General features: G+C 42.0%; 1 protein-coding gene across 7 annotated transcripts in view; it reads left to right on the top strand.

The window, feature by feature from the left end:
* The window catches only part of LOC144684663 (protein CASP-like), a 651,698-nt gene that overhangs the window by 308,556 nt on the left and 320,084 nt on the right, over positions 1-23,058 (top strand). For all 7 annotated transcript variants that reach the window (XM_078548749.1, XM_078548745.1, XM_078548743.1 and 4 more), the window contains exons 6-8: positions 16,402-16,525; positions 19,090-19,166; positions 20,917-20,983. In XM_078548749.1, coding sequence (XP_078404875.1) covers positions 16,402-16,525; positions 19,090-19,166; positions 20,917-20,983 — 268 coding nt within the window. The remainder of the gene's footprint in view (positions 1-16,401; positions 16,526-19,089; positions 19,167-20,916; positions 20,984-23,058) is intronic.

The following is a 23,058-nucleotide window of genomic DNA, read 5'->3' as shown; positions in this document are numbered from 1 at the left end:
AACTTATCTCCTGATTCCCCAACGCTTCTGATATGGTAATGTATCCATTCATGGATAAGATGGTAATAAGGCTTGACATATTTAAGATAACCACAAAATCATTCAATTAAAGAGATTAGAAAATATGCCTTTACACAGGGTGATTGCAACATAGAATTCTCTGCTACAAATTGTTGTTGAAACAGAGGTGCTTAAGTATTTTCAAAAAGAATTTAAGTATTTCATGAATAAAGTAAACCATTACAGGACTAGCAGAGACCCACAAAATATTTCCAATGAAATTGATATCTTTGTTGCAACAGTACTTCTTTAAATCCCCATCTCATGCCATTTCATGGCCTTCCTTTGCGATCCCTCATGCCATTCCCACCCCATTGCTTCCCCCCTATACTGCCCCCCTCCCATGGCAGCATGCGCCATGTGAGTCCCTCATGCCATTTCTAAGAACCATGCCATCAGCCCACCCCCCTCCACAATCCCTCCATGCAGACTGATGTTGGATTCGCCTTACTTTTGGTGTTCTTTTTCTCTGTCAAACACCCACCTCAACCAGCTGCCACTCATGCCACCAACCACCCCTACCATGCCATTTCCTAGCCCCCAATCCCTCCAACCTGGATAACTTTATTGTTGGGCTTCCCCTGTTCCGCTGTTCATTTTCTCCACTGAAACCCCCATGCCACTGCCACCGCCACGCTCCAGTTCTCCGTATGCAGCAGGCTGCACCCACCAAATCAACCTAGAGATTACTCAGGACAGTGAGCAAAGACAAAACTGCATATTATTATTATTACTATTATTATTGGTAGCGGAGTGGGGATGCTAGGATTAGATTAAATAACTTGTGTGCAAGGAAACTGGCATAGAGTTCATGCAACAAATGGTCTGTTTATGTGCAGTAACATTCTAAGATTTTATTCTACAGAAGTAATTTACTGTTGTAAATACTGACTGGTCATTGAAAGATAGCCCTTAGTATAACACAGTCTGCTGGTACAAACCTAGCCTCTTCCTGACTTTTAGATTTTGTTTATGATTGATTTGTTAAATATAGGTGTAGTTGCAACCAGTACATTTGGAATAACAGTTAATTTGTTATACAGCTAGTGATATGAAGTACATATGCAGAATTGGAACTCTCTCAGTTAATTTGATAAATTGTGAAATCTTTTTATATATTTGTTGCTTCTTTGCAAAGAAACATTTTTCTGGTACATGCAGCACCCTGTTGCATGCTCAGAGTGAAAATTATGATGATATTTTATTTTTCTTCCTGTTAATGTACATTTATAAAAGTAGCTCAGAACTTCTCCAGAAACCTATTGGAATATTTAACCAGCTGTGGTTTTAATTCATTTGGGTCCCAGAAGTCATTTCTAGCTCTTTACCAAACAAAACCTGTCATTCTGCAAAGGCATAATACAACAGGTACAACAGAAAATCTGAGCCATAAACAGAGAATGCTGTGAATACTCTACAGATCTGGCAGCATCTCTGGAGAGAGAAACAGAGTTAATGTTTCAGGTCTGCGACCTTTGATTAGAACTAGAAAAAAAGATAGAGATGTACATTTTCAAGTGAGACTGGGAAAAGAGAGTTGAGAGAAAGGTGCCAGGTTTGATCACAGGGTTAGCTGGGGTACCGCCTGAACACTATAATTTGTGTTAGTGCTGCTGTGTTAGAGAGGGAAATACACCTAGCTACTAGTAGTAAAGGTGCACAGACATCAGATGCAAACAGAATTGGATGTCATGCCTACAGAAGTCAAATAGTCTTCCAGTCTCACAGATAAAGAAAGAAAGACTTGCATTCAGGGAGGGGGAGGGTGTTATCTGGACACTATGTTTCAGGAGATAGTCACACCCCTTAGATGAATACATCAAATTTGGACCCTGGACAGGGACAGGAGAGTGTGACTGCGAGTGATGCAGGTATTGGGATCCAGAATTTAGCTTTAGAGGAGTCTCCGCCAGTGCCCTTGTCCAATAGGTATGAGGTTCTTGCTCCAGGTGTGGATGAGGGCACAGACTGTAGAGCGGATGAGTGAACTGACCACAGCACCATGGTACAGAATGCCATTCAAGTGGGGGGAGAAAAGAGAAATGTAGTAGGAAGAGGGGATAGTATAGTTAGGGAAATAGATACTGTTCTCTGCAGCAAAGACAGAGAGTCTGGAAGGCTGTGTTGCCTACCTAGTGCCAAGGTTAAGGACATCTCTGGGCTGGAGAGGAACTTGGAGTGGGAGGGGAAGGATCCAGTTGTTGTGGTCCACATAAGTACCGACGACATAGGTTGGACTAGGAAAGAGGTTCTGCTGAGGGACTACGAGCAGCTTGGGGCTGAATTAAAAAGCAGACCACAAAGGTAATAATCTCCGCATTACTACCTGAGCGATGTGCAAACTGGCGTAAGATAAATAAGGTTAGATAGGAAAATGTGTGGCTCAGAGATTGGTGTGTAAGAAATGGGTTCCGATTCATGGGGCACTGGCACCAGTACAGGGGAAGGAAAGAGCTGTTCAGTTGGGGCATTCATTTGAACCATACTGGGACCAGTGTCCTGGCGAATTGTATAACTAGGGTTGTAGATAGGACTTTAAACTAATTAGTTGGGGGGAGGGTTCAATGAACAAAGAACAAAGAAAAGTACAGCACAGGAACAGGCCCTCTGGCCCTCCAAGCCTGCGCCGATAATATTGCCCGTCAACAAAAACATTTTGCACTTCCGGGGTCCGTATCCCTCTATTCCTATCCTATTCATGTATTTGTCAAGCTGCCTCTTAAACGCCACTATCGTACCTGCTTCCACCACCTCCTCTGGCAGCGAATTCCAGACACTCACTACCCTCTGCACAAAAAACTTGCCCCGCACATCTCCTCTAAAGTTTTCTCCTCTCACCTTAAATCTATGTCCCCTAGTAATTGACTCTTCCACCCTGGGAAAAAGCTTCTGACTATCTACTCTGTCCATGCCACTCATAATTTTGTAAACTTCTATCAAGTCGCCCCTCAATCTCCGTCGCTCTAGTGAGAACAATCCGAGTATCTCCAACCTCTCCTCATAGCTAATAACCTCCAGACCAGGCAGCATCCTGGTAAACCTCCTCTGCACCCTCTCCAATGCCTCCATATCCTTCTGGTAATGTGGCGACCAGAATTGCATGCAATATTCCAAGTGTGGCCTAACCAAGGTTCTATACAGCTGCAGCATGACTTCCCAGCTTTTATACTCAATACCCCTGCCGATGAAGGCAAGCATGCCATATGCCTTCCTAACTACCTTATCCACCTACGTTGCCACTTTCAGTGACCTGTGGACCTGTACACACAGATCCCTCTGCCCGTCGATGCACTTAAGGGTTCTGCCATTTACTATATAATTCCTGCCTGTATTAGACCTTCCTAAATGCATTACCTCGCATTTGTCTGGATTAAACTCCATCTGCCATTTCTCCGCCCAAGTTTCCAACCGATCTATATCCCGTTGTATCCTTTGACAATCCTCTTTACTATCTGCAACTCATCCAACCTTAGTGTCGTCTGCAAACTTACTAATTAGTCCAGTTACATTTTCCTCCAAATCATTTACGTATGCTACAAACAGCAAAGGTCCCAGCACTGATCCCTGCGGAACTCCACTAGTCACAGCTCTCCATTCAGAAAAGCACCCTTCCACTGCTACCCTCTGTCTTCTATGACCAAGCCAATTCTGTATCCATCTTGCCAGCTCACCTCTGATTCCGTGTGACTTTAGCTTCTGTATCAGTCTTCCATGAGGGACCTTGTCAAAGGCCTTACTGAAATGCATTAAGATAACATCCACTGCCCTTCCATCATCGATCATCTTTGTCACTTCCTCGAAAAACTCGATCAAGTTAGTGAGACACGACCTCCCCTTCACAAGACCATGCTGTCTCTTACTAATACACCCATTTGCTTCCAAATGGTAGTAAATCCTGTCACAAAGAATCTTCTCCAATAATTTCCCTACCACTGATGTAAGGCTCACCGGCCTGTAATTTCCTGGATTATCCCTGCTATCTGTCTTAAACAATGAAACAACATTGGCCATTCTCCGTCCTCTGGGACCTCACCCGTAGCCAGTGAGGATACAAAGATTTCTGTCAAGGCCCCAGCAATCTCCTCCCTTGCCTCTCTCAGTACTCTGCGGTAGATCCCATCTGGCCCTGGGGACTTATCCACCTTAATATTCTTCAAGACGCCTAACACCTCTTTTTTGATCGCAACATGATCGAGGCTATCTACACACTCTTCCTTAGACAAATCGACCGCTAAGTCCCTCTCTTTGGTGAATACTCATTTAGTACTCATTTAGTATCTCTCCCATTTCTTCTGGCTCCACACATAGATTCCCACCTCTGTCCTTGAGTGGGCCTACCCTTTCCCTGGCTACCCCCTTTTTTGCATATGTATAAAAGGCCTTGGGATTTTCCTTAATCCTGGTTGCCAATGACTTTTCATGACCCCCTTTACCCCTCCTGATTCTTTGCTTAAGTTTCTTCCTACTTTCTTTATATTTTCCACGGGCTTCATCTGTTCCCAGCCTTCTAGCCCTGAGAAATGCTTCCCTTTTTTTGATTAATCTCACAATATCCTTCGTTATCCAAGGTTCCTGAAACTTGCCATGCTTATCCTTCATCCTAGCAGGAACATGCCGGTCCTGAATTCTTATCAACTGACGTTTGAAAACCCCCCTCATGTCAGTTGTTGATTTGCTCTCAAACATCCACCTCCAGTCGAGATTTCTCAGTTCCTGCCTAATATTGTTATAATTAGCCTTCCCCCAATTAAGCACCTTAACCCGAGGACTCCTGTTATCCTTATCCACCAGTACCTTGAAACTTACTGAATTATGGTCACTTTTCCCGAAATGCTGAAACCTCGACCACCTGGTCGGGTTCATTCCCTAATACCAGGTCCAGTATTGCCCCTTCCCTAGTTGGACTATCTACATATTGTCTCAGGAAGCCCTCCTGGATGCACCTTACAAATTCTGCACCATCCAAACCCCTAGCACTAAGTGATTCCCAGTCAATTTAGGGAAAGTTAAAATCACCCACCACAACAACCCTATTGCTTTTACATCTTTCCAAAATCTGCCTACATAACTGTTGCTCAATCTCCCACGGGCAATTGGGAGACCTATAGTAAACCCCCAACATTGTGACTGCACCCTTCCTATTCCGGAGCTCTACCCATATTGCCTCGCTGCATGAGCCCACCGAGGTGTCCTCCTGTCGTACAGCTGTGATATTCTCCTTAACCAGCAGTGCAACTCCCCCACCTCTTCTACATCCCTCTCTATCCTGCCTGAAACATCTAAATCCTGGAACGTTTATCTGCCAATCGTGTCCCATCCTTCAACCAAGTCTCTGTAATAGCAATAACATCATAGTCCCAAGAACTAATCCAAGCCCCAAGCTCATCTGCCTTGCCTGTTATACTTCTCGCATTGAAACAAATGCATTTCAGACCCCCAGTCCCACTGTGTTCAGTAATTTCTCCCTGCCTGCTCTTCTTTTTATTCCTACTGGCCACATTCACTAGTTCCCAGTCATTTATTTCACCTGCTGAGCTATTGCTCTTGTTCCCACCCCCCTCCCATACTAGTTTAAACCCTCCCGAGTGACACTAGCAAACCTTGAAAAGTTAAAACAAAGGGAAGTTTAAAAAATTGAACAGAAACAAGAGAGCAGAGATGCAGGGTGGTGAAGAGGCGAACGATAATCAAAGTGTGAGAGGAAGAGGGAGAAAATATAAGCAGAAGTGCAGCAGAAATTACAACCAAAATGAGTAATAATGGTAAAAAGTCAAAGCTTAAAATCTTTATCTGAATGCACGCAGCAGTTGTAGCAAGATAGATGAGTTGATGGCACAAATGGAAATAAATGAATATGACTTGTTAGCTAATACAGAGATGTGGTTGCAGGGTGACCAAGACTCGGGACTTGATATTCAAGGGTATTTGACATTCCGGAAAAATAGGCAAAAAGGAAAAGGAGGTGGGGTAGCTTTGTTAACAAAGGAAGGTATCGAGGTGATGAGCAGTGATATAGATGCAATAGATCGTGATGTGGAATCAGTTTGGGTGGAAATAAGGAATAGAAAGGGAAAGAAGTGGGGGGTGGGAGTGGTCTATAGGACCCCAAAGTGTTGTCTCATTGTAGGACAAAGTATAAATTGGGAAATAATGGACGCATGTAAGAAGGGCGCTACAATTGTCATGGGCTATTTTAATCTGCATATTTACTGGATAAATGAGATTGGCGGAGTAACATGGAAGACAAATTTGTGGAGTGCATGAGGGATTGTTTCTCAGAGCAATACGTTGCAGAACCTACCTGGGAACAAGCTATTTTAGATCTAGTAATGTGTAATGAGGCAGAATTAATAAGAGATATCATAGGTAAGGATTCTCTAGGGGGTAACAATCACAACATAGTAGAATCTCAAATTCAGTTTGAGGGCGAGCAACTCGGGTCTCAAACCAGTGTCCTCAATTTAAATAAGGCCAATGACAGAGGTATGAAGAAAGAATTGTCTAAAGCGGGCTGGGAAAATAGACTAAGGAGAAAGGTCATTGGATGAGCAGTGGGAGACATTTAAGCAGATATTTCATAATGCTCAGCAAAAATTTATCCCAGTCAAAAAGAAGGATTCGATGAGAAGGATGCACCATCTGTGGTTAACACAGGTGGTCAAGGAGAGTATCCAATCAAAAACTAAGGCATACAAACCGGCGAAAACTAGTGGTAGGCCAGAGGATTGGGAATTTTTTTTTTAGGAACCAGATGCGGGTGACTAAAAAGCTAATAAAGAAGGAGAAAGTTGATTATGAAAGTAAATTGGCAAGAAATATAAAAACAAACAGCAAGAATTTCTACGGGTATATAAAAAGAGAGTGGCTAAAGTGAGCGTGGGACCCTTGGAGGATGCGACTCCAGAATTAATAATGGGAACATGGAAATGGCAGATAATTTAAACTAATATTTTACATCGGCCTTCACGGTGGAGGACACTATAAATATCCCAAAGATATCAGATAAGCAAGAAGTAGTGTATTTGATTTCCAGAAGGCATTTGATAAAGTGTCACATAAAAGGTTATTTCACAAGGAGCCCACGGTATTGGGGGTAATACTTTAGCATGGATTGAGGATTTGTTAACGCACAGAAGACAGAGAGTCGATTAATGGGTCTTTTTCAGGTTAGAAAGACCTAACTAGTGGAGCGCCACAAGGATCAGTCCTAGGGTCTCAATTATTTACTATCTATATTAATGACTTGGAGGTGGGGGCAGAGTCTAATGTATCCAGATTTTCTGACGATACAAAAATAGGTGGGAGGGCATGTTGTGATGAGAATGTAAACAATCTGCAAGGGGATATAGATAGGTTGAGTGTGTGGGCAAAAACTTGGCAGATGGAGTTTAATTTAGGAAAGTGTGAGGTCATACACTTTGGTAGGAAGAATCAAAAGGCAGACTATTATTTAAATGGAGGGAGACTCAAAAAAAGTGCAGCGCAGGGGGATCTGGGTGTTCTTATGCATGAAACACAAAAGGTTAGCATGCAGGTGCAGCAAGTAATTAAGAAGGCAAATTGAATTTTGGCCTGTATTGCTAGGGGATTGGAGTTTAAAAATAGACAAGTGTTGTTACAACTGTACACAGTGTTGGTGAGGCCACACGAGGAGTACTGTGCAGAGTTTTGGTCCCTATATTTAATAAAGGATATACTGGCATTGGAGGCAGTTCAAAAGAGATTGACTAGGCTGATTCCTGGGGTGAAGGGGTTGACTTATCAAGAACGGCTAAACAGGTTAGGCAAAAGTGAAAAGGAGGTGGGGTAGCTTTGTTAACAAAGGAAGATATCAGTGTGATGCTGAGTAGTGATGTAGGTGCAATAGATCGTGTTGTGGAATCAGTTTGGGTGGAAATAAGGAATAGCAAAGGGAAGATGACACTGGTGGGAGTCTCCTATAGGCCCCCGAAGAGTTGCCTTACTGTAGGACAAAGTATAAATCGGAAAATAATGGAGGCGTGTAAGAAGGGCACTACAATTGTCATGGGTAATTTTAAACTGCATTCCTACTGGACTAATTGGATTGACAGGGGTAACATGAAAAACAAATTTCTAGAGTGCCTCAGGGATTGTTTCTTAGAACAATACGTTGCAGAACCTACTCAAGAACAGGCTATTTTAGATCTAGTAATATAATGTATAAAGAGGAAGGATTAATAAGAGGTATCGCAGTTAAGGTCTTTCTAGGAGGTAGTGATCATAACATGGTACAATTTCAAATTTAGTTTGAGGGTGAGCAACTCGGGTCTCAAACCAATGCCCTCAACTTAAATAAGGGCAATTATAGAGGTGTGAAGAAAGAGTTGGCTTAAGCGGGCTGGGAAAATAGATTAAGGGCAAGGTCAGTGGATGAGCAGTGGCAGACATTTAAGCAGATATTTCATAATGCTGAGCAAAAATTTACCCCGGTCAAAAAGAAGGACTTGATGAGAAGGACGCACCACGTGTGGTTAACACAGGTGTTCAAGGAGAGTATCTAATGAAAAACTAAGGCATACAAACCGGCGAAAACTAGTGGTAGGCCAGAGGATTGGGAATTTCTTAGGAACCAGCAGCAGATGACTAAAATGCTAATAAAGAGGGAGAAAATTGATTATGAAAGTAAATTGGCAGGAAATATAAAAACAAACAGCGAGAGCTTCCATGGGTATGTAAAAGAAATAGAGTGGCTAAAGTGAGCCTGGCACCCTTGGAGGGTCAAACTGAGGATTGATAATGGGGAACTTGGAAATGGTAGATAATTTAAACTAATACTTTACATCGGACTTCACGGTGGAGGACACTATAAATATTCCAAAGATATCAGATAAGCAAGGAGCTAATGGGAGGAAAGATCTTGTAACAGTCTCTATCATGAGGGACAAAGTATTTGACAAACTAATGGGACTAACGGCAGACAAGTCACTAGGACCTGATGGCCTGCATCCAAGGGTTTTAAAGGAAGCGGCTGCAGTGATAGTGGAGGCAATGGTGAAAATATTCCAGAACTCACTGGATTCTGGAAGGGTCCCAGCTGATTGGAAAACCACTAATGTGATGCCCCTGTTGATGAAGGGAGAGAGACAAAAAGCAGGAAACTATAGGCTAGTCAGCCTAATGTCTATCGTTGGGAAAATGCTAGAGTCTATTATTAAGGAAGAAATAGCAGGACATTTAGGAAAGCTTAATGCAATCAAACAGAGTCAACATGGTGTTGTGAAAGGGAAATCATGTTTGACAAGTTTGCTAGAGTTTTTTGAGGATATAACAAGCAAAGTTGATAAAGGGGAACTGGTAGATGCAGCGTATTTGGATTTCCAGAAGGCATTCGATAAGGTGCCACATAAAAGGTTATTTCACGGTATTCGGGGTAATGTATTAGCATGGATTGAGGATTAGTTAACACACAATACCGAGTTGGGATAAATGGGTCTTTTTCAGGTTGGAAAGATGTAACTAGTGGAGTGCCACAAGGTTCAGTCCAAGAGCCTTAATTATTTGCTATCTACATTAATAACCTGGAGGAGGGGACAGAGTGTAATTTATCCAAATTTGCTGACGATACAAAAATAGGAGGCAGGGCATGTTGTGTTGAGTACATAAGAAATCTGAAGGGAATAAAGATAGGTTGAGTGAGTTGGCAAAAACATGGCAGATGGTGTTTAATGTAAGAAAATGTGAGGTCTTGCACTTCGGCAGGAAGAATCAAAAGGCAGACTATTATTTAAATGGAGAGAGACTCCAAAAAAAGTGCAGCACAGAATGATCTGAGTTCTTGTGCATGAAACACAGGAAGTTAGCATGCAGGTGCAGCAAGTAATTAAGGCGGCAAATTGAATTTTGGCTTGTATTGCTAGGGAGTTGGAGTTTAAAAATAGGGAAGTCTTGTTACAAGTTTACAGGGTGTTGGTGAGGCCGCATCTGGAGTACTGTGTACAGTTTTTGTCCCCATATTTAAGGAAGGATATACTGACAGTGGAGGCAGTTCAAAAGAGATTCACTCAGCCGATTCCTGGGATGAAGGGGTTGACTTATCAAGAATGGCTAAACAGGTTAGGTCATTATTCGTTAGAGTTTAGAAAAATAAGAGGTGATCTTATTGAAACATACAAGATTCTGAGGGGGCTTGACAGGGTAAATGTTGAGAAGATGTTTCCAGTAGCGGGGGAATCTCGAACTTGGGGACATAGTTACAGAATAAGGGGACACCTATTTAAAACTGAGATGCGAAGGAATTTCTTCTCTGAGGGTAGTGAATGTCTGGAATTCTCTACCCCAGAGAGTTGTGGAGGCTAGATCACTGAAAGTATTTGAAGAGGAGGTAGATAGATTTTTGAAATATTGGGGAGTTGAGGGCTATGAGGAGCTGGTATGAAAGAGGATTTGAGGCCTGGGGCAGATCAACCATGATCTTATTGAATGGTGGGGCAGGCTTGAGATGTGAAATGGCCTACTCCTGCTCCTATTTCTTATGTTCCTCTGTTCTTACTAATGTAGTGCTTTTCACCACCACCAGGTATCTCAAAGCACTTTACAGCCGATTAAGCATTTTTGAAGTTGGTAATGTAGGAAATGTGGCAGTTAGCTTGCACTCAGCAAGCTCTCATGAACAGCAATGAGATAATAAGCAGATAACCTATTTTAATGTTGTTGACTGCATCTTGGCCAGGACAGCAGGTATAACTCCCCAGCTTGTCTTTGAAAGAGTGTAATGGGATTTTTTACGACCACCTGAGATATCAGACTGGGCTTCGGTTTAATGTCTCATTTGAAACATGGCACCCGCAACAGCCCGGCACTCCCCCAGCACTGCACTGAAGTGGTCACTGTGATTTTTATGTTGAAGCCCTGGGGGAGAATGTTATAGAGCCTGTGAGAGTGGGAAATGTGGCGGGCACAGTGACAGAAGCCAAAATTTGACTTTCCCGATGGCAGGTTCAAATTTAGAGATTAGGGCAGCTGCATGTTTGTCGTGGGTCAGGCCTCATGCCGTCCCATGACGGGTTCCTACTTTGTATGCCATGAATGCTCACTAAGTTTTTGTAATTGCGTCCTAACTTTAAGATTAAGTCAATGGCAAAAGTGAAGCAGGTGCTACAAGATTCTCGTTTGTTTAAAGGTGGCGTGCAACAGTTGGCTCTGTGTAGTTGTGTCTGATGTCAGCAGTTTTTCTTGTTCATTTCTAGGGCACAAAGGAGGGATGAAGGATAATGGCAGATTTTATGAAGGCTTAGGACTGGCAAAGGGTGAGGGGTGGTATCAAATGAGGTCGGCAGCATGGAGGAGTGGAAGATGGATCCTAGAGTGGACAGAGGGGGGCTGGGGGAGCATGGAGGAGTGGAAGAAGGATCCTAGAGTGGATAGAGGGGGGCTGGGGAAGCATGGAGGAATGGAAGAGGGATCCAAGGCAGGATAGAGGCTGGGCTTGTGGGCATGGAGAAGTGAAGTGGGATAGGCCTGGTGCCCTGGGTGTGGTGGGGGCACAGTGTTGGGGACAGTCAGTCAAGATAAGAAAATGAAGGTCCGAAAGGATGGTGTTAGTACTGTCCACATGTGGGTCCATGTCAGGTTGTTGACTGGGAGCGAATGGGAAAATGGAGTTGAAGCCCAAGATCAGCCATGATCGTATTGAATGGGCGAAGCAGACTTGCCGGGCCACATGGTTTTACTCTTGTTCCTATTTCTTGTGTTCACGTGACTGGCAAAGTCCTTAATTTCAATTCACCTACAACATTTCAATTATCTCCAACTGCAGTCCAGGACAAAGCAGTCCACTTGATTGGCACCACATCCACAAACATTCACTCCCTCCACCATTGACGCACAGTAGCAACAATGTGTACCATCTACAAGATGCACTGCAGCAATTCATCAAGGCTCCTTAGACAGCACCTTCCAAACCCACTACCACTACCACCTAAAAGGAGAGGGGCAGCAGATAAATGGGAATACCACCGCCTGGAAGTTCCCCTCCAAGTCACTCACCATCCTGACTTGGAAATATATCACTGTTCCTTAACTGTTGCGGGGTCCAAATCCTGAAACTCCCTCCCTAACAGCACTGTGGGTGTACCTACACCACACGGACTGCAGCGGTTCAAGAAGGCAGCTCATCACCGCCTTCTGAAGCACAACTAGGTATGGGCAATAAATGCTGGCCCAGCCAGCAACGCCCACATCCCATGAATGAATTAAAAGAAAAGGTACCGGAAACAACAACAGCAAACCCAGCCCTGTCGACCCTTCAAAGTCCTCCTTATTAACATCTGGGGGCTTGTGCCAAACTTGGGAGAGCTGTCTCACAGACTAGCCAAGCAACAGCCTGACATAGTCATAGTAACGGAATCATACCTCACAGATCATGTCCCAGACGCAACCATTACCATCCTGGGTATATCCTGTCCCACCAGCAGGACAGACCCCGCAGAAGCGGTGGCGCAGTGGTACACAGTCAGGAGGGAGTTGCCCTAGGAGTCATCAACATTGACTTCAGCCCCCATAAAGTCTCATGACATCAGGTCAGACATGGGCAAGGAAACCTCTGGCTGATTACCAGATACCGCACCCCCGTCAGCTGATGAATCAGTGCTCCTCCATGTTGAACATCACTTGGAGGAAGCACTGAGGGTGGCAAGGGTGCGGAATATACTCTGGGTGCGGGACTTCAATGTCCATCACGAAGAGTTGCTTGGAAGCACCGCCACAGACCGAGCTGGCCGAGTCCTAAAGGACATAGCTGCTAGACTGGTTCTGCGGCAGATGGTGAGAGAACCAACAAGGGGGAAAACCATACTTGACCTCATCCTCACCAACCTGCCTGTCGCAAATGCATCTGTCCATGACAGTATCGGTAGGAGTGACCACCGCACAGTCCTTGTGGAGATGAAGTCCCGGCTGAGGATACCCTCCATCATGTTGTGTGACACTACCATCGTGCTAAATGGGATGGATTTCGAACAGATGTAGCAACTCAAGACTACTTGTGTGCCAAACAGCATAAGCAGCAAGCGATTGACAGAGCTAAGTGATCCCACAACCAACAGATCAGATCTAAGCTCTGCAGTCCTGCCACATCCAGTTGTGAATAGTGATGGACAATTAAGCAACTGACTGGAGGAGGAGGCTCCACAAATATCCCCATCCTCAATGATGGGGGAGCCCAGCGCATCAATACAAAAGATAAGGCCAAAGCATTTGCAGAAATCTTCAGCCAGAAGTGCCGAGTGGATGGCCCATCTTAGTGTCCTCCAGAAGGCCCCAGCATCACAGATGCCAGTGTTCAGCCAATTTGATTCACTCCACATGATATCAAGAAACAGCTGAAGGCACTGGATACTGCAAAGGCTATGGGCCCTGACAGTCTTCGGGCATTAGTACTGAAGACTTGTGCTCCAGAACCTGCTGTGCCCCTAGCCAAGTTGTTCCAGTACAGCTACAACAATGGCATCTACCCAGCAATGTGGAGCGTTGCCCAGGTATATCCTGTACACAAAAAGCAGGACAAATTCAACCGTGCCAATTACCACCCCATCAGCCTACTTTCAATCATCAGTAAAGTAATGGAAGGGATCATCAACAGTGCGACCAAACGGCACTTGCTTAGCAATAACCTGCTCACTGATGTTCAGTTTGATTCCCGCTTGGGTCCCTCAGCTTCTGACCTTATTACAGCCTTGGTTCAAACATGGACAAAAGAGCTGAACTCCAGAGGTGAGGTGAGAGTGACTGCCCTTGACATCAAGGCAGCATCAAGGAGCCCTAGCGAAAATGGAGTCATGGGAATTGGGGAAAACTCTCTGCTGGATGGAGTCATACGTAGCTGAAAGGAAGATCGTTGTCGTTGTTGGAGGTCAGTCTTCTCAGCTCCAGGACATCATTGCAGGTGCTTCTCAGGGTACTGTCCTAGGCCCAACCATCTTCAGCTACTTCATCAAAGACCTTCCTTCCATCATAAGGTCATAACTGAGGATAATTGCACAATAATCAGTACCATTTGTGACTCCTCATGTACTGAAGCAGCCCATGTCAATATGCAGCAAGATTTGGACAATACCCAGGCTTGGGCTGACGAGTGGCAAGTAACATTCATGCCACAGAAGTGGCAGGCAATGACCATCTCCAAAAAGGGAGAATCTAACCACTCACCCCATGACATTCAATGGCATTACCATTGCTGAGTCCCCCACTATGACGTTCTAGGGGGTTACCATTGACTAGAAACTGAACTGTAAATACTATGGCTACAAGAGCAGGTCAGAGGCTAGGAATCCTGCGGCGAGTAGCTCACCTCCTGACTCCCCAAAGCCTGTCCACCATCTACAAGGCACAGGTCAAGAGTGTGATGGAATACTCTCCACTTGCCTGGATGAGTGCAGCTTCAACAAGTTTTAAGAAACTTATCACCATACAGGACAAAGCAGCCCGCTTGATTTGCACCCCTTTCACAAACATTCACTCCCTCCACTACCACTGAACAATGAAAGCAGTATGTACCATATACAAGATGCACTGCAGAAACTCACCAATGCTCCTTAGACAGCACCTTCTAAATCCACTTCTGCTACTATCTAGAAGGACAAGGGCAGCAGATAGATGGAAACACTACCATCTGGAAGTTCCCCTCCAAGCCACTCACCATCCTGATTTGGAAATATATCACCTTTTCTTCACTGTGGCTAGGTCAAAATCCTGGAACTCCTTGCCTGACGACACTGTGGGTGTACCTACACCACATGGACTGCAGCAGTTCAAGAAGGCAGCTCACCACGACCTTCTCAAGGCCAATTAGGGATGGGCAATAAATGCTGGCCTAGCCAGCAATGCCCAAATCCTGTAAATGAATATAAATAAATAAACGTCCGTAACTCCCCAGTAACCATCGAAGGGTGCCAACTTGAGACGTGCTCGTACATTGAACTCTCTAATTAAGCTAGTCTCAGCAAATAACAATGATGCACACATGAATAAAGTGAAACCAATGTAATGTAAAATATTTACAAATGAAATTTAAATTTATAGAACACCCTTACCACCTTTGTACTCTCAATAAGTCATCTGTTAATGGCAGTGGAGTTGGGCAGGAAGTTTGTGGCCGTGATGCAGAGCCTTCCTGTTTGATCAGGTGGCTTTTTCGTAGCTCACTCGTACCTGCTGCATTGTCAGCTGACGGCAGGTTTCACCATTGAAAAGGTTCCCCTGCCGTGTGATTGCACATATTTCCTGTGCCTGCCGCCAGCACTTTAAACTTTGATTGGAATCACATGAGAACTGGCAAAGAGGTAGCAAGCGAAGTAGCGCCCACTTATAGTTCCACCATCAGGAACGACACGCCATGGTTTAAACTACGTTCCTGAAGCCAGAACCGTATGACTTAGGCGAGAGTGCTACCAGCTAAGTACATGGCTGGGAATTAAAGCTACTTGGGCAAGGTAGCAGAGGTGCCTGACATATGAAAAAGTATTAGAGCAAACATTCAACATGTTCGAGAAGGGAAGGTGAGAAAGTTGATGTTTTCGGGAAAAAATGAGATGAATGGTTCCTGGGATGAGGAACTTCAATTATCAGAATAGGCTGGAGAAGCAGGATTAAAGAAGCATGATGGGTCTAGACAGAGTAGATAGGGAAAAAAACTGTTACCATTGATGGAAGGTTTGAGAACCAGAGCACACTGATTTAAGGTGATTGGCAAAAGAACCAAAAGTGCCATGAGAGAACACTTTTTGCACAGTGTGCAGTTAGGAACTGGAATGCACTGCCTGAGGGTGTGATGAAGGCAGATTCATTTGTGGCTTTCCAAAGAGAATTGCATAATCACCTGAAGATAAAGCATGGTGCAGCATTATGGGGCAAGGGTGGGGAGTGGGACTCGCTGAATTGCTCTTGTAGAGAGCTACCCCAGACTTGATGGGCTGAATGACCTTCTTCTGTTTTGTAATCATTCTTTGATTCTTTTATAATTGACCATGTTGGCTGACTTCCTAGACCTAAAATTCCAAGTGACTTCTGTGGTCTTTCGTGAACAGAAGCTAATTTGAGTCTAGTCAATAAAGTGATATTATATTTTGACATTGATTTTCTTTGAGTCATTTCATTGAGCCTGGAGTATCCTCTAAAGCAAAACCCATTGATCCTTCTCAACCTAAACATTTGAAGTTCAATTTAACATTTAAGGAGTAATGGGTCTCCAAAGGGACTAGCATCAATTGATTATATGTCAGGACTGTAAAGTTACAGTTTAAATCACAGCAAGCATTCAGAATACAGGAAACCTCCCTGTGTATAACTGCACAATAGCTGTGTAAACACTTCTTGTTTCTACAGAGGTAACAATAAAAGCACTTAAAGAAAAAATCAAAGAATATGAGCAGACCTTGAGCAGCAGAGCAGAAAGCCTCGCACTTGAGAAAGAGCAGAAATTACAGAATGACTTCACAGAAAAGGAAAGGTGAGTTAATGTATCTTTTTGCATTTCATTTTTTACACCGTGTTTTTTTATGTTCACTCTGTTGGAAGCAGGCATTTCAATAACAGCTTTCTGGTCGAAGAACTCATCAGATTATTAAGTTATTTCCTCCATTATTGTAGTATTATTGCTACCATTGACTGGCTGTAGGAGGGTCTGTTTCTACTCAGTAATATGAACAGAATGTTCTCTTACTATCGTATAAGATTGCCTCTGAGTGGTTTGGTTAAAAACTGATAAAACATGTCAGCATGTGGATGCAACAGCTGCAAAGCTGGTTCTGAGAACTCTTCAATGGGACTTGATTCTGGGGCTGCACATGGTTGCCAAATAAGCCCCTCAATCAAAAATGATGTCAGACTACCCCAGCTCCCAGACTTTTAACACAATTTGCTTACACTACATTTGTATTTCTTTTTGATGTCGCTTATCAAAGGGGTTGTTGATTTTTTTTGAATATGAAGACAGCATTATTTGTTTGCCATAGAAGTACTGTATTAAAGAATGGTTCTGTGATACGCTATACGAGCATAAGGGCTGCGGATTGTGAGACCAGGTTTCACTTCCTTGATTGACATTAGTGCTTGGGCACTCGAACAACACCAGCTGTTAGTGAGAATGAATAGCACTTGAGTGTAGGTGAGATCCTCTTTGAAAGGCAGAAGGACAAAACCTGTTGGATTTCAGACTACTCTCCCAGACTGAGATTATCAAACATTAGTGAGATATTCATGGTCACCTGTCACCCCCATTAGCTAGAATTCAGTCCATGGATGCTGTGTTGGGGGGCACATACAGCATTAAATAGTGCATAGATAGCATAGTGTGAGCTGGAAGTGAGGAATAATGTCACTGTACTATTCATACATTAATTGAAATAAACTTATTCTCTAATTTCTCTGGTAGTTTTTTCTCAATTGATTTAGGTTACTTTGTTCACTGGCACTACAACTTGGACAATGCCATTAATTGTTCTGTGTGAATCATATTTTAGGCCGCTTGTGTGTCTATGTAGTTCTCATAATATTGAGGTTTATAGCATTGATTTGTGTTACTTGGCAAGAATGAATAAAATCAAGTCTATAGCTACACAACAAACATCTAAGTTAAAAATGTATCATGCGTTTTGTTTTCAAAATTATAAACATCAGTTTTTTCATGTCAATAGGTAGGCATCACCGTTTCTTGTTGCAGTTATTCCTCATCTCACATCTAAGTGTCAACCTCAGTAGAAATTTCCATTGTTTCGGGACAAGCTATTGCTGTCATGGCCCTATTCAGGCCAGTAGAATCAACTCTACAGCTGCATGAAATTTCTGAATCTTCAGTTCCCCACAGCCTAGCCAGCATTGTAACTTTAGAGTGTTCCACTGCACAGAACAATAGGTTGTAGATTTAGTTGGGGATAGGGTGGACATGATGCAGCCACTGCTCCGTGAAAAATGGAAAAAATCTGTATCTTCGTTTTGTCCTACCTGCAATTATATGTACATATATATTCTTGTTCAAATTTGTTGTGATAATTAACTGCTGTACGGTATTTGATTTTTGCCTCCTTTAGCTTTGCATCATGTTCTTTAATAAAAATATAGAAGTTACACTGGTAGGCATGTGAAAACTAGAAGCATTTGCATGCACTGTGGATCTTCTACTGCGGCTTTTGTATTCTGTTACTGCTGGAGCTTAATACAGCAGAAATAACAGCTCGCCACTCCTATGGGTAGAAAATAGTATGCCAACAGAGAATTTGGGCTCACTACTGACTAGCACTTGGCAGAATGCAAATGTAGCTTTAACTTCAAAATAGCTTTAGCTAATATTAGAACACACAACAAATTAAAGAAGGGGAAAAAAAGAATAACATCCTAAAATAGTATTGTTCTATTTTCAGATAATAGTGGACCTTGTGTTCCAGTATTTTCTGTCCTCCCATATAAGTTGTGTTCTTTGGCACCTCTGTTGTGTCAGAAATTGTTTTGAAAATCAGCAATAACTCCTTATAAATGAATAAAAGGAAAAACAGCAGTTGTGAGGTGAACTGCTTTGTAATCTTTACAATGCAGGAGTAATCTTTTTTGGAAGATTTTAAAGGAGCATTGCCTTCAAATTGATTGGGGAGAAATAAGATTTATAAGAACAATGCAGAATCTTTGTCATGATGACCTAGAATGAAGTACTGACGCCATTCACTGCTGGTCATGTAAACAAATTAAAAATAGTTTACTCAACCAATACTTTTGTAAAGGAACTATTTAATAGTGAGACATCAACAGGAACTTAAAAAAGAAACTGGAAATAATTACAAGTAGAACCGATTTGAAATACAGTTATTGTTAAAAGAGGAGGAAAAAAATTTAAAAATGAGCAGCTTATCAAATTGAAAAATCTTAACATATGAAAATATGAAAGACCAAAGCGAAGAAGTCAAAATAATAATGTAGAAAAGTCTGGATGAAGCCTTAGTCTTTCTCATATAGAAGATGTGTATGCTGCTTAAATTGCCTTGATTATGGACTCTTTAACAGTTCCCATAATTTATCTTGCAGGAAGTTGCAGGAGACTCAAACATCTTTGGCCTCCAAATTTGAGGAGGCTGATCACAAGGTTCAAGTTTTACAAACAGGTAAGAGGATGATTTTGATCCTGTGGCTTCAGGGTTTCATGTGCCTCATTGTTTGACTATTATATGCACACTGATATACTAAAAGTACTGAACATATTAAAATGTTTTCAAATAAATAATAACCTTTTACATTTTGTATGTATTTTAAGAGGTTAAGAAGAGCTTTAATAGAGGTGTTTGAAGCATTGAGGGATTTTGATGGAATAGATAAGGAGAAACCATTTTCACTGGCAGACAGATCAGTAACCACAGGACATAGGTTTAAGACAATTAGCAAATTGTGAGATGATAGGATAATTGGAAGATAATTATTTTATATATATGTGGTAAGTTGTTGTGATCTGACATGTACTGCCTAAATGTGTAGTGGAAGCAGATTCAAGAATAACTTTCAAAAGGGGAATTGAATTACGAACATGGAAAGGAGAAGTTTGGAGGACTATGGGAAAAGAGCAGAGGAATGGGACTAGTGCTTTCAAAGAGCTGACACAATGCACCAAGCAACCTCTTTTCGTGCTCTAATTCTAGATAAACAGAAATCATTGTGAAGGCTCGAATTTGGAATAAGCATAGAAAATGCTAGAAATACAGAGTAGGTTAATGATTTGGGTGAAAATCTTTTAGGAGGGCAACATTTCAGACATTGCATTAGGTGATATTCCCAGTTCAAAAGAACATATGGAAATGTCACTTCTGTTGGGTTTCCATGTGGTAATGGGAAAATCTCTGACAGTGCAGATGACAGTTAATAGAACTTTCCGTTAATCCTACATTAGAAAAATATGTTGATTTGATTTTAAAAGCCATGTCCATGTTCAAGAGGGTTATAATTATATTTGCTATGATCTAATACTATAAATAGAGGGCTAGTTAATGCAGGTGTGGAACTGGATTCAAATCCAGCTTTGACTGATCAGATGGTGGCCCTTACTAGGTACTGAGTATAAAGTTCCTACATCAGTGCTTCTTCCAAGTGGTATCCAAATGGAGGAGTGCAGATTCTGAAGGAGGACAGTAAATAATTAGCAGCTTTCTTTGTCTATGTTTGACCCTGTGCCATGAGACTTCATGGGCTCTGGAGTCAGTATTGACGACTCTCAGAACAACTCCCTCCCAACTGTTTACCACTGTGCCACCACCTCTGCTGTGTCTTGTAGACAATTTGTTATTGTCAACCTTGTTTCTAGTGAATATGGGCCCTGTGATATTGAAGTCAGTCAGTACATAGGATGACTTGTGTGGGAAATGGAAGAAATATATCTTGGTGCAATCGGGTTGTTTTGGGACAGTTAGAGGGAGCTTCATTCTGTTTCTAAACATCTTATACTTAACATTTGATATTAGGTTCCCAAAATAGATAGTGTTCTATTGTCTAGCTCACAAAAAAATCATTAGAAAGGAAACTATAGCCTAACAAAAATGTTGGTAAGTAATTTATTGTTTAGTTAGCTATTTATGAACTAAAGAAGAATAATTTGAGAGTTAAGCTTGAAGTTGTGGAAAACATGCCAGTTTGTTCTGCTGTTGGTTTGTTTGGGCCCTGCTAGTCTTACAGCTTGAGGCAGCCTTCTCCCTAAATTCTAATAGTGACCTGTCCTGTAATATTCTTCATAATACTAGGATACTTGAAAAACATGACTTCAAAGACCCTGGAAAGGTCTAGATTTAGTAAGCGTTTAACTTGTGCTAGGAAATTTTCACTAAACTGTTTTCACTTTTGGCTCCTCTGGAAAATATTTTTCTTTTGCAGCCCTGGAATCAACTCAGACTGAACTATTTGATTTGAAAGCCAAATATGATGAAGAATCAACTGCCAAGTAAGTTTCATGAAATGATAATGGTACAGTGTGAGCGATGTGTTAAGACGAAAGAAATTGGAAGTTATACCTTTTAAAAATGGTTGTTCAATATATATCACCACACACACAAACACACACACACTCGATATAAATCTCCTGTGGCATGGTTCACGGTAAGTAGATAATATACTATTGTTAAAGGACAGGGCCCTTATATAATTAATGCACAGTGTGTTATCCTGTTACTAAAATAAAGGTCTGTCCCTCTTAGGCTAATTGTTGTTAGGTAAACAGGGTGAGTTAATTCAGAGTCTGATTGCCATTGGGTCTACAAATCAAAATGCTGGGTTTGGAAAAGTTAGTTAAAATATTTAGATATTTTGACTCTTGCTCTTTGCTGTCCTGGAAAGTTTCTCTGTATTTTCCGTGGGTTTGTCCCTTTTTTAAAGTATGACATGCATTTTAGCTTGATGGAAGAGAAATGTGTGCTGGGTGTATCGTGTTTTATTGTGTTGTTTTCAATCTGAACCAGATTTATTTGGCAGAGTGGTTGGATACACTTTTATAACAAATGGGGTGTTATATCAGATAACGTGCTATTTATTATCAGGGCCATTGAAGCTAATTCTGCTCTAATTATATAGCATTATGGAATTTTTACCAGTTTTTTGGGCATCAAAATCCATGATTTGTTCTTTCATGAATATTACAAATGAATGGTCTTGATGATTATATATGTTCACTTAACTATATATAGTATACTTTACCTTTTATAAAGCTCTGCATGCATGTAGCAGATTGGAGGTTACTTACACGAGGCTTAACAGTAGTGGCAGAGCTGTTTCTGAGTTTTATTCTAGTAGCAACTGTGTGAGAAGTTACATTGCTTGCAGGTACAGGCTATGGTATGCTGCGGAGAGGAATCTTAAGGTCTGATACCATTGGGGAGTGGAATATTTGGATGGGTTTACTGGGTGTTTTTGGCATTAGTAGTAATTGAGCGATCTGAAGGGTTGGAAGCATTAGAGTTGATGCTGAGATCAAGTGTTGTAAGGCAGTCTCAGGGTGTGCGATAACTGATAATAAATATCTCTGCCTGGGAGTGGTGAGAGGAGGTGCCTGTGGAAAACTTTTAAAATTCACCTCAAACTGTGTTTTATCACCTGCGCTTGATCTGTTCAACTGATCCTTAACTACACTGAAATTAAAATGAAAGGGAAAGAAAGGCTTTCCACTGAGAAAAGTAAATTCCTTATATGGCTTTCTAGGTATAAATAACAGAAAGGATTGCAGCTGTTTCCTGCCCCTTTCTGATCTGACTTTCTCTGAAGTAAAACTTCTGCAGTTTAATCCAACAGTCATGGTAGCTAAAAGTAAATATTGCCTGATTGAAAAGTTGTTCCCCTGTGTATTTGGAATTATTTGCAGGCAGTAAGTCAACTGTTGTGTCACAAGACAAACAGCGCTGAGAGAATTCGACTGATACACAGTGGGGGCTTGGATGTACTGTGCACACTCGGGCTACAGAATTTCCTGCATCTAGCAGAGTAATTGCTTGAGGTCAGAATAGAAACTTCAATACCAGGCTTCTTTGGGAGGCTGAAGACTTCATGTAAAACATTAAGGTAGCCCATCAAGCACATAAAAGACAACTTTATGGGCAAGTTTCATCACATTGTGAGAGTGATGTAATCTTCATGTTCTCATGAAGTTTAAAATTTTATTTTGGACATGACAAACTTTAGTTACAAGTGGTGTGAAAGGAATTGGATTTTTTGAGTGATTTAACAACTTTGCTTGGTTAGCATCCAGCTCTTCCAATAAATTAATATAAAAATAAATTTAGCAGATACATTTAGATGCACAGTTACTCAGAGACAATCTGCTTTAAATTAGGGGAGGCGGTGACATAGTGGTATTGTCACTGGATTGGTAATCCAGGGACCCAGGGGAACGCTCTGGTTCGAAACCAATAAAAACCTGGAATTAGAAGTCTAGTGATAATCATGAAACTATTACGATTTTCGTAAAAACCCATCTGGTTCACTTTAGGAAAGGAAACCTGCCATTCTCCCCTGTTCTGGCCTACATGT

The sequence above is a fragment of the Cetorhinus maximus genome, chromosome 9 (genome assembly GCF_964194155.1).
Source record: "Cetorhinus maximus chromosome 9, sCetMax3.hap1.1, whole genome shotgun sequence".
Classification (NCBI taxonomy): domain Eukaryota; kingdom Metazoa; phylum Chordata; class Chondrichthyes; order Lamniformes; family Cetorhinidae; genus Cetorhinus; species Cetorhinus maximus.
Note: the sequence above shows the minus strand (reverse complement) of the source record. Positions and strands in the feature narration are given on the sequence as shown.